The sequence below is a fragment of the Xyrauchen texanus genome, chromosome 38 (assembly GCF_025860055.1).
Source record: "Xyrauchen texanus isolate HMW12.3.18 chromosome 38, RBS_HiC_50CHRs, whole genome shotgun sequence".
NCBI classification, from domain to species: domain Eukaryota; kingdom Metazoa; phylum Chordata; class Actinopteri; order Cypriniformes; family Catostomidae; genus Xyrauchen; species Xyrauchen texanus.
The window spans coordinates 9,725,758-9,738,651 of NC_068313.1; the positions used below are offsets into that span (position 1 = coordinate 9,725,758).

General features: G+C 38.8%; 1 protein-coding gene across 1 annotated transcript in view; it reads right to left on the reverse strand.

Annotated features, from left to right (window-relative positions):
* Positions 1 to 332: 332 nt before the first annotated feature.
* Positions 333 to 12,894, reverse strand: part of pgm2l1 (phosphoglucomutase 2-like 1) — a 50,252-nt gene continuing 37,690 nt past the window's right edge. Inside the window, exons 11-14 of the mRNA XM_052109880.1 lie at positions 12,176 to 12,305; positions 11,119 to 11,308; positions 9,942 to 10,075; positions 333 to 2,368 (exon numbers count right to left, since the gene is read on the reverse strand). Coding sequence (XP_051965840.1) covers positions 2,266 to 2,368; positions 9,942 to 10,075; positions 11,119 to 11,308; positions 12,176 to 12,305 — 557 coding nt within the window. The 3' untranslated portion in view covers positions 333 to 2,265. The remainder of the gene's footprint in view (positions 2,369 to 9,941; positions 10,076 to 11,118; positions 11,309 to 12,175; positions 12,306 to 12,894) is intronic.

Below are 12,894 nucleotides of genomic sequence, written 5' to 3' on the forward strand. Positions count from 1 at the left end.
TTTCAGTTCATTCAATATCCTTTGAATGAACTGAAAGATGCCCACCAACATCTACAGTTTACTCAAATAATACAGGACTTGTATTACATGTAGATAACTAATATTGGCATTAAACTCATGCTGTATAGCCAGAGGGGATCTGACTCCCCCAGCCATGCCCGATTACTCCTATGGTTTGTTCTACTTCATTAACTAATATATTATGGAGTTTTGGGTTCCTTGCCACAGTTGCTTTTGGCTTGCTCACTGGGGGCCTAAAGACAAATAATTTTGAATTTTTAAAGAATCATATTTTATCATTTGAAATGCTCAATGAGAACTTAAAGACATTGCAAAATCTTTTATTTTACACATTTTCACTTTGTCGATAACAAAATGGTGCGAAAAGTGGATGGAACTAGGCTAATGTTTCCTTGAAGTCTATAGCTTTCACTCTAGTGTTCCATTTTACCTCACCCGAGTATTCTGCGGTGTGCCTTTCGAGTCATCTTGGCTAGACAGCCACTTTTAGGGAGAGTAGCCACAGTAATAAATCATCTCATTTTATAGACAATTTGTCTAACTGTGGACTCTTCGAGTAAGCTCTTCGAATAACTTTGTAACCCTTTCTCAAATTAGCGTATGTTTACGTCATTAGGCTAAGGGTTCACAAACGTTTTCCAACCTATACTGTGAATGTTTAAAATTATGTATTCAATATGTACAAGAACAATAATTTGTGCATTATTTGTTAAACAGATTGTGTTTGCTTATTATTGTAACTTACATGAAGATCAAACCAGATTTTAAGACAACTGTATACATAAATACAGGTAACTCCAAAGGGTTATCATACTTTTACTTGCCACTGTAGCTCACAGGTTACTTGGCTTAGAATAATGTCCAAAATTGAAAGTGCATATAATTCTTTCCCCAAAAAGAAATTGCAACAAGTTACAAATACAACATTTCTTTTGTATAAGGGTTGACATACAATATACATCATATACAGTATAAGGAATATCACAGCTGCACTGCAAATAAATATTTACCTTGAAATGCTTGTATAGAAAACAAAAAAACATTGTTGTACAGAAGGATACTCTAAAGAAAATATGGTTCTTCATTTGATTATCATTCATTCTCTCTCTCTCTATATATTTTTTTCACCTCAAAAATTATATCAGTTACACTCTTTTACACAGATTTCATAAAGAACCAACTAAATAAGTTTACATTACATTTTTGGGAAAGCAAATAATCAAGACAAAATCAAGAATATGTCTTGTCTTCAATCAAACAACACATTAAGGATATTTGTAATACACACTCAGTGTTACAGTACAACAACAGCAGTCTGGGTATTTCATGTCACAAAGAAATGTTATGAGAGTAAAGAATAAATCCAATTCATAAATAAAAATAGTATAAATACAATGGTAAAAACAAAATGTTAGAAATTGCTTTTTGACTGATTGTATAGTGATAGGGCAACATAAATATATAGGGAAGTTATTTTATTGCACTTAAAAAAATAACCTTTACTTCAGAAAAGACAGCACTAACTAGCCTTTTGTCTTTTTACAAGGATAAGTGCAAGAGAACTTGGAGAAAAAACAAACAAACAAAAAAACATGTTCTTTGTCTTGTTTTCCAGTATAAGTATCTAAACATACAATGCTTTGTGAGTGTGAACATCAACACTATACTGTATCTAATATGGACACTTTATGAGTCCACACAAATAGGCTACACATGCACATAGTGTAACGGTAGCAGCAGCAGCTCTAGGAGTACAACTTTAAGAATAACGGTACAAACTGAAAATAGGTCTAGGTGGAGTGAATGTTTATCAAATGAGAAAGATGAACAGTTTAAATCCTGACCCCATATATAGTTTAAATCCTGACCCCATATCCCTGAAGCAACAGAACTGTAATGGTGATAATGTAGAACACTCAAAGACCAAGGCAAAACTGACATGGGTTCTTGAAATAAGTAATAGAAATAAAATGAAAGCCTGTGGCTTTTTTTCTGGTTGTGTTATAAAAAAAAAATTATTCATGTCAAAACGTGCCATATATGAACTACTAAATTGAAAAACGAGCAGTCATGTTTACTTGAATATTTCTTTCTTGGTTTGAAAGCCATAAAGTGATTATGCTTTAAATTATTTCACAGTGATAAAACAACATTCACATGACAGTTTACTAACCGGCCTTTGGGGCTGATTTTAAATGAAATGCCCATGAGGACAACAAACTTCCCACTAGAACTAAAATAAAGCTATTCTGATCGGCGGATCAGGTTGTTCTTGTCAGGTTCTAGAAACTCTTCAACTAGAGCAGAGGTCACTTTTCTTAACTCTTCCTCCAGACAAGAGATATCGCTGCAAAAAAATTAAGAAATAAAAATGAGGTAAAAGAGAAGTCAAGTCAAGAGCTGAAGGCCAATCATAAAAGTGGGTGTATACTCTCAGGTCTTAAAGGAGAAGCAGCACCAAAAGCGATCATTTCTGACAATGGGTCAGTATGAGGGTGGAAAATTATTGTGGTTTACAAATATATGACTGTTTTTTTGTGCAAATATTATAAGTGAACCTCAAGGAACATATTACAAAAAGGCATATCATGACCCCTTTAAGTCATTAAATTGTATTATTGCATTGCATAAATGATCAAACATAGATGCTAAAACATTTTTTCAGATCTTTAGTGGATGGATGAATTCAGTTCCCCTTTAGTTCACACCCTATTCAGCACACTAACTATGGACAAATTCCGCTAATGTCTGCCAACCAGAAGGTGACAAACAAATACATAGACTTCATTTTGCAATTAATAAATGTTTTGATATGTTGGTAAATAATGCAAATACATTCATAGATTTTAAAGCATGGCTAAAATAATTGTTGGGGGAACAATATTTTTAGGCTTATTTATATACAGTATATATTAGATGTATCTAGCACATATATACGATCAGCCACAAAATTAAACCACCTGTCTAATATTGTGTAGGTCTCCCTCGTGCCATCAATACAGCGCCAATCCATATCGGAGAATAGCATTCTGATATGCTATTCTCACCACAATTGTACAGAGCGGTAATCTGAGTTACCATAGACTTTGTCAGTTCAAACCAGTCTGGCCATTCTCTGTTGACCTCTCTCATCAACAAGACATTTCCATCCACAGAACTACCGCTTACTGGATATTTTTTGTTTTTGGCACCATTCGCAGTAAATTCTAGAGACTGTTGTGCGTGAAAATCCCAGGAGATCAGCAGGGAATACTCAAACCAGCCCATATCCAGCACCAATTATGCTATGGACCAAATCACTGAGATCATATTTTATTCCCCCATTCTGATGGTTGATGAACATTAACTAAAGCTCCTGACCCATACATGCATGGTTTTATGCACTGCTGACACACGATTGGCTGATTAGATAATCACATGGAAGATTGTTGGTGCCAGACATGCTTGTTTGAGTATTTCTGCAACTGCTGATCTCCTGGAATTTTCACTGTGGATGGAAATGCCTTGTTGATGAGAATGGTCAACAGAGAATGGTCAGACTGGTTTGAACTGACAAAGTCTATGGTAACTCAGATTACCGCTCTGTACAATTGTGGTGAGAAGAATAGCATCTCCAAATGCTATTCCAAGATGGGTGTTGGTGCCATTTTGGCAGCACGAGGGGTCCAACACAATATTAGGCAGATGGTTTTAATGTTATAATATATATAACTATATATATATAGTGCATCTGGAAAGTTTTCACATCGCTTCAGATTCTCCACATTTTGTTGCGTTACAGCCTTATTCCAAAATGGATTAAATTCATTATTTTCCTCAAAATTCTACAAACAATACCCCATAATGACAACGATAAAGACGTTTGTTTGAAATCTTTGCAAATGTATTAAAATAAAAAATGAAAAAAAATCACATTTACATAAGTATTCACAGCCTTTGCTCAATACTTTGTTGAAACACCTTTGGCACCAATTACAGCTTCAAGTCTTTTTGTGTATGATGCTACTAGCTTGGCACACCTATTTTTGGGCAGTTTCTCCCATTCTTCTTTGCAGGACCTCTCAAGCTCCATCAGGTTGGATGGGGAGCATCGCTGCACAGCCATTTTCATATCTCTCCAGAGATGTTCAATCGGGTTCAAGTCTGGGCTCTGGCTGGACCACACAAGGACATTCACAGAGGTGTCCTGTAGCCACTCCTTTGTTATCTTGGCTGTGTGCTTAGGGTCATTGTCCTGTTGGAAGATGAACCTTCACCCCAGTCTGAGGTCCAGAGCGCTCTGGAGCAGGTTTTCATCAAAGATGTCTCTGTACATTGCTGCATTCATCTTTCCCTTGATCCTGACTAGTCTCCCAGTTCCTGCCGCTGAAAAACATCCCCACAGCATGATGCTGCCACCACCATGCTTCACTGTAGGGATGGTATTGGCCAGGTGATAAGGTTCCCTCCAGACATGACGCTTGCCATTCAGGCCAAAGAGATCAATCTTTGTTTTATCAGACCAGAGAATTTTGCCTTTTGGCAAACTCCAGGCGGGCTGTCATGTTCCTTTTACTGAGGAGTGGCTTCCGTCTGGCCACTCTACCATACAGGCCTGATTGGTGGAGTGCTGCAGAGATGGTTGTTCTTCTGGAAGTTTCTCCTCTCTCCTCAGAGAAATGCTGGAGCTCTGTCAGAGTGACCATTGGGTTCTTGGTTACCTCTCTGACTAAGGCCCTTCTCCCCCGATCGCTCATCGCTCTAAGAAGAGTCCTGGTGGTTCCAAACTTCTTCCATTTACGGATGATGGAGGCCAATGTGCTCATTGGGACCTTCAATGCTGCAGACATGTTTCTGTACCGTTCTCCAGATCTGTGCCTCGATACAATCCTGTCTCGGAGGTCTACAGACAATTCCTTAGACTTCATGGCTTGGTTTGTGCTCTGACATGCACTGTTAACTGTGGGACCTTATTTAGACAGGTGTGTGCCTTTCCAAATCATGTCCAATCAACTGAATTTACCACAGAGGGACTCCAATCAAGTTGTAGAAGTATCAAAGATGATCAGTGGAAACAGGATGCACCTGAGCTCAATTTTGAGTGTCATGGCAAAGGCTGTGAATACTGTGAATTCATTTTATTTTTAATAAATTTGCAAAGATTTCAAACAAACTTCTTTCACGTAGTCATTATGGGGTATTGTTTGCAGAATTTTGAGGAAAATAATGAATTTAATCCATTTTGGAATAAGGCTGTAACATAACAAAATGTGGAAAAAGTGAAGCGCTGTGAATACTTTCCGGATGCACTGTATCTGTGTGTATATTATACACATATATTCCAAAAAAGTTATGCTATGAATGCTAAAACAGTATGAAAAATGCTAATAAAAACAAAAATGTGTGATTTGTAAATATATTCACCCTTTGCTAAATTGAAAGCTCTACAACTACACATTATATATATTGTTTTAATATGTGAGTATCATTAATAAAAAAAATAAAAAAAGTCGAACAGTCGAGTGTTTACCACTGTGAAACATCACCATTTCTTCTAATAACACTTATTAAGCATTTGGGCACTGAAGACACAAGTTTGTTAAGTTTATAAAGTGGAATTTTCCACCATTCATCCATTATGCAGGTCTTTAACTGCACAATTGTACAGGGACTTCGTTTCCATCTAATGAGTTTCATAATGTGCCACACAATCTCAATTGGAGACAGGTCAGGGCTGCGGGCAGATTTGTACATATCTGTCTGCATTCATGGTGTTCTCACAGATGTGCTAGTTACCCATGCCATGGGCACTGACACACCTCTGACCCATACAGACACTGGCTTTTGGACTTGACACTAATAACAGCTTGGGTGGTCCACAAAAATTGTGGACTCTTCAGACCAAAAAACACAGTTCCACTGTTCTACTTTCCATCTTAGATGAGACTGAGCCCAGAGAAGTTGGCAGAGCTTCTGGACCGTATTGATATTTACTTCTGCTTTGCATAGTAAAGTCTTAACATGCATCTGTGGATGCAGCGGCAAGTGGTGTTGTCTAACAATGGTTTACTAAAGTAATCCCAAGCCCATGTTCATGTTCATGATATCCATTTTGTGGCATTTTTAAGACAGTGATGTCTGAGGGATCAGAGATCACACGCATTCAGAAGTTGTTTTCATCTGGCCCTTTACGCACCAAGATTTTACAAGATTCCTTGAATCTTATAAATATATTGTGCACTGTAGAGGGTGAAATGCCCAAAAACCTTCCAATTAGTCTTTGGGGAACTTTGTTCTCAAAGTGCTGTATTATTTGCTGAGGCATCTGTTGGCAAATTGACAAGTCTGGAATGATCCATGCTCTTGAAGTACTAGGCTGTTGTTGGAGGCTCCTTATACAGTATACTGTACTATGACACAATTACCTCACCTGTTTAACATCTCCTGTTTCACAATGCCTTGCCATTTCAACTCATCAAAATGCTATTAGTCTTAAATTGCCTCAATCTCAACTTCTTGGAGTGTGAGCATTCATCGGATTTAAACTTACTGTATATTTAAAAAAAAAAACAACAACAATAAAATTAAAAAGGTAAAACATCACATTATGTTTAGTTGTGGTGAAAATAATTTACAAAACACTTCTTTGTTTTTATTAGCATTTTTCATAATGTCATACTTTTTCGGAATTGGGGTCACACACACACACACACACACACACACACACACACACACACACACACACACACACACACACACACACACCTCAAAAAATTTAAGGGAACACTAAAATCACACATCGGATCTCGATGAATGAAATATATTGAACATCAAAATCTTTACTGTACATTGTGGAATTCGTTGAGAACAAAATGACGTAACCGGTCAATGGAAACCAAATTACCAACTGATTGAGGGCTGGATTCAAACTCACACCGATAATCAAAAGTAAACAATTGAAATCACAGGCTGTTCCAACTTGCGTGAATTTCATCACGGCAACTCATAATGTGACTCAGTACTGTGTATTGCCACCACGTGACTGTATGCACTCCTGACAATGTCTGTGCATGCTCCTGATGAGATGGCGGATGGTGTCCTTGCGGATCTCCTCCCAGACCTGGATCAGGGCATCAGTGAGCTCCTGGACTGTCTGTAGCGCTACTTTGTAGTGTCGGATGCACTGATACATAATGTTCCAATGGTTATCAATTGGATGCAGGTCTGGGGAACGTGAGGGCCAGTCAATGGCATCAATGCTTTCGTCATCCAGGAACTGCCAACACACTCTGGCCACATGAGGCCGGGCATTGTCCTGCACCAGGAGGAACCCAGGGCCCACTGCACCAAAATAAGATCTGACGATGGGTCTGAGGATTTCATCCCGGTACCTAACAGCAGTCAGTGTACCGTTGGCTAGCACATGGAGGTCTGTGCGACCCTCCAAGGATATGCCTCCTCAGACCTTCACTGAGCCACTGCCAAACCGGTCATGCTGGATGATGTCGTTCACCACCACATCTGTCACATGTGCTCAATGTGAACCTGCTCACATCTGTGAAGAGAACGGGGCACCAATGGCGGACCTGCCAATTCTGGTGATCTCTGGCGAATGCCAATCAAGCTGTGAGCACATGTCCCACTAGAGGATGTCGGGCACTCATGCCACCCTCATGGAATCGGTTTCTGACAGTTTGGTCAGAAACATACACACCAGTAGCCTGTTGGGGGTCATTTTATAGGGCTCTGGCAGTGCTCCTCCCGTTCCTCCTCGCACAAAGGAGCAGATACCAGTCCTGCTGCTGGGTTGATGTCCTGTCCAGCTCTCCTCGTGTAAGGCCCAGCTCTTGGTATCTCCTCCATGCTCTTGAGACTGTACTGGGAGACACAGCAAACCTTCTTGCGATGGCACGCATGGATGTGCCATCCTGGAGGAGCTGGACTTACTGTGCAACATGAATGGGCTGCAGTTACCACCTCAACAGTAGTGACAAGGACACTAGCAAAACTAGAGAAGAATCAGTCAGGAAAGATAAGGAGAGAGCAATTTGTCTGTGGCCACCACCTGTAAAACCATTCCCTTTTTGGGAGTTGTCTTGCTTTTGCCCCTCCACAGTGCACCTGCTGTCACTTTCATTTGCACTAAAATGGGTAACATTGATTCACAATCACTTAGGCTTCCTAACTGGACAGATTGATATCACTGAAGTTTAATTGACTTGGTGTTATACTGTGATGATTACGTGTTCTCTTAAATTTTTTGAGCAGTATATATATAATACAGTTGAAATCAAAAGTTTACATACACTTAGGTTGAAGTCATTAAAACTCATTTGTTTTACCACTCCACAGATTGCATGTAAGCAAACTATAGTTTTAGCAAGTCATTTAGGGCATCTACTTTGGGCATGACACGAGTAATTTTTCCAACAATTGTTTACAGACAGATTGTTTCACTTTTAATTGACTATCACAATTCTAGTGGGTCAGAAATGTACATAAATCAAGTTAACTGTGCCTTTAAGCGGCTGGAATATTCCAGAAAATGATGTCAAGCCTTTAGGCAATTAGCCCATTAGATTCTGCTAATTGGAGTCAATTGGAGGTGTACCTGTGGATGTATTTTAAAGCCTACCTTGAAACTCAGTGCCTCTTTGCTTGACATCATGGGAAAATCCAAAGAAATCAACTAAGACCTCAGAAAAACATTTGTGGACCTCCACAAGTCTGGTTCATCATTGGGAGCAATTTGCAAAAGCCATAAGGTACCACATTCATCTGTAGAAACAATAGTACGCAGGTATAAACAACATGGTACCACACACCCATCATACCGCTCAGGAAGGAGATGCATTCTGTCTCCTAGACATGAACGTAGTTTGGTGAAAAAAGTGCAAATCAATCCCAGACCAACAGCAAAGGACCGTGTGAAGATGCTGGAGGAAACAGGTAGACAAGTATATCCACAGTAAAACGAGTCCTATATCAACATGCTCAGCAAGGATGAAGCCACTGCTCCAAAATCACCATAAAAAAGCCAGACTATAGTTTGCAAGTGCACAGGGGGACAAAGATCTTACTTTTTGGAGAAATGTCCTCTGGTCTGATGAAACAAATATTTAACTGTTTAACCATCATTACATTTGGAGGAAAAAGGGTGAGGCTTGCAAGCCAAAGAACACCATCCCAACCATGAAGCATGGGGGTGGCAGCATCATGTTGTGGGGTTGCTTTGCTGCAGGAGGGACTGGTGCACTTCACAAAATAGATGGCATCATGAGGAAGGAAATTTATGTGGATATATTGAAGAAAAATCTCAAGACATCAGCCAGGAAGTTAAAGCTCGTCACAAATGGGTCTTCCAAATGGACAATGACCCCAAGCATACCTCCAAAGTTGTGGCAAAATGGCTTAAGGACAACAAAGTCAAGGTACTGGAGTGAGTGGCCATTACAAAGCCCTGACCTCAATCCGAAAAAGCTTGTGCGAGCAAGGAGGCCTATAAACCTGACTCCGTTACACCAGTTCTGTCTGGAGGAATGGGCCAAAATTCCAGCAAATTATTGTGAGAAGCTTGTGGAAGGCTTCCCAAAACATTTGACCCAAGATAAACAATTTAAAGGCAATGCTACCAAATATTAACAAACTGTATGTAAATTTCTGACCCACTGGGAATGTAACAAAAGAAATAAAAGCAGAAATAAATAATTCTATAAATACTATTATTCAGATATTTCAGATTCTTAAAATAAAGTAGGGATCCTACCTGACCTAAGACAGGGAATGTTTTCTAAAATTAAATGTAAGGAATTGTGAAAAACTGAGTTTAAATGTATTTGGCCAAGGTGTTCAAACTTCTGACTTCAACTGTATATTACTGTTGTTTAGTCCCAACAACATCATCCATTTCAATTACTTTTAATATAACACAAGATACAAACCGTTCTCCTGGTGATGCACAGAATTCGGTGTAATACTTGATCTTTGGTTCAGTCCCGCTGGTCCTCAGAGTAGCAACAATGCCATTCTGAAATGTGAATGTGACCATTTGGCTGTTTTTGGACAAGGGAAGGACCTGTAGAAAATATTAAAGATAGAATTTATTGTATGTCAAACTTTGGTTTTCATTAACCTTAAAGGGGACCTATTATGCAAAATTCACTTTTACATGGTGTTTGTACTTAAATGCGAGTCATCAGTGTGTGTACACAACCACCCTACAATGTTAAAAGTCCACCAACTCCTCTTTCTTATATTTCTGTTAATCAAAAACAGTGTGTCAAAATTAATGGGTTTTTTTCTGCTCTAAAGTGATGTCACGTTAGAGCAGGCCATACCCACGACTTGTGACGGACTCCACCCTATTATCATAGATGCTCCCCTGAGTGATCTACACACAGTCCACCATTTTTTCCCATGCTGGAGCAGATACAGTGAGAAGAATAATGTCCCAGCTTCCTAAGCGTCATAAGTGTTCTGTTGTTGGCTGTAAAAGTGAACAAAAGAGTCTTCATGTACTCCCGGCATCAGAGCCACTGAAGATGCAGTGGACAAGTTTTGTTTTTGAAGGAAATGTGCCCCAAACCATACCAAAATTTTCATATGTTTGTGCAAATAATTTTACACCGGACTGCTTTGTGGATATGTCAATATAAAGCAGGATTTAAAAAAATTACATTCTCAAGCATGGATCAGTACCAAATGTTTGTGTTCCAGCTTTATATCCTGAAGATGAAAGTATCCCACTTTATATTTTGTGAATGTTTGCAAATCGCCTTTCCGAATGTGCTTGTTATCTGATTCCACGGCAAATGCAGCTAAAGTACCATTGTCTCTGATTGTATTCAAGGGAGACCAGAGCCATGTCGGGGCCAGGGAGCAGCAGCTCATTTGCATTTAAAGAGACACACATGAAAACGGTGTTTTTGATGCCACCCAAAAAGAGGCATTTACAACATGGTATAATAAATTATCTGTGGGTTATTTTGAGCTGAAACTTCACAGACATTCTGGGGACACCTGAGACATATATTACATCATGTAAAAAAGAGGCATAATAGGTCTCCTTTAATAAATAAAATACCAAAAATTAAAACATTAAAAACTGATTTGACATACACATTTTTTGTCAGGCTGACTGCTGTCATAACCAGTGGTCACATCTCTGATGTGTGTGATGCAGTAACCACCACATAACCCTGGGTATACATCCTGACCTCCGAAGTTGCGCAGATGGCTAAATATTCTATTGATAGTGGGACGGTCATGGCAAACAACATAGGAGGTTCTGGAAATGTGATAGCCATATCTGGGGTGAAACAATGGGGCGAAAAAAAGATAAATATCAAGATAATGTAAAAAAAAAGGTAAAACAATGGTAGTTTAGCACATCAAGACTTCATTTTTTTTATTTAAACCTTTGACATTTTTAACATCAATTCTCATTAGTTTAACTGAAAATACATAAGAAAACAAAATAGGGTACACAATAAGTAAAGGCTTATTCACACCAAACCTGGATTTTTGGTGCAAATATTCATTGTGAGTGAGCTTTTAATTAGAAACAATGGATTCCTATGGAACTACTGTGAAGAAAATAGACTGACCAATGAGATAAGAGCTTTTTGTCATGTTTCCAGAGTCGTTGCTATTGCACGATTTAGACGTTGCACAAATCAACGGCCAAAGATCAAGAAACGCCTATACTGGACGTTTAGCTGCTTGAGGTTTCACACCCAATTCAATTTAGAGTCACACAAACACCCTACACAAACCCCTTCCCCTAAACCTAACCCTAACCTTCCCTTCCAAAAAATTAACCATGGGTTTACAACAGTAACCACAGTATCACCATGTGTGATGGCCATGTGCGATGAGTGAAGACAAACAAATTGCCGAACTTCACTACTTTTTTTTAAATGCCAGGATAATATAACACAAGTATTCCTGTAACGGTGCTAAAACATCCATGCAGTAAATCAGAATAAATAGGCCTAAGAGTGCCACATACTGTACAGGCTTGAAATAGCTTTTCTTTGTATTAGTTTCGGCCTTGATATGAGTAGAGCTTTTGTCGGCAACCCGTCTTGCAAATTTGTCACAGATTTGGTGTGAACTGGCCTTAAAACAAATAAAAAAAACAGCAGGAGGAATTATTATGTAGATTGGTGCTCACATTTCATAGATGTTACATAGTTGTTGGTTCAAGGAAAGGTTTTTGGTGTGTAGATACGCAGCCATCTCAGCCACAACCACTGCTGTACTGACTCCATCTTTATCAAGAACCATGTTTCCACACAGAAAGCCTGGAATCAAAATAAAAGAGAAGGTAAGACGTAATTGACCCTTGATGGTGATTTGTACTTTTTATTAGGCATAGTTCACAGAAAAATTACAATCCTGTCATTGTTTACTCACGTTGTTCAAAATGTGCATAACTTGCATTCTTCCGTGGAACACAAATAGAGTTGCGAAATGTTAGCTTCAGCCATCATTCACTTTCATTGCAACTTCATAATATAAAAGTGAATGATGGCTGAGATTAACATTATGCTTTACCTCTCCTTTTGTCTTAAGTCATAAGGGTTTGGAACAAGAAGGTGGTCTGTTAATAATGAACCAAATTTCAACTTTGGGTGTACTATCCCTTTAATATTGATTTACAAAATAAATAAACACAACCCGCTGCCATGTCAACAGAATGAAATAGTGGGAAAGACTTAGTGGGTCTGGAAGGAACGTGCAAAACAAAAACATTTCTAAATTGAATAGTCAGTGGGTTATCTGAACAACATGTCAACCACACTTCAATCGGGCACGTTTTTTAGGGGGCATTCATGTAGATTGCATTTAAAACAGCAGGACAGAGCGCAACAATGTAACATAATGCAGGGC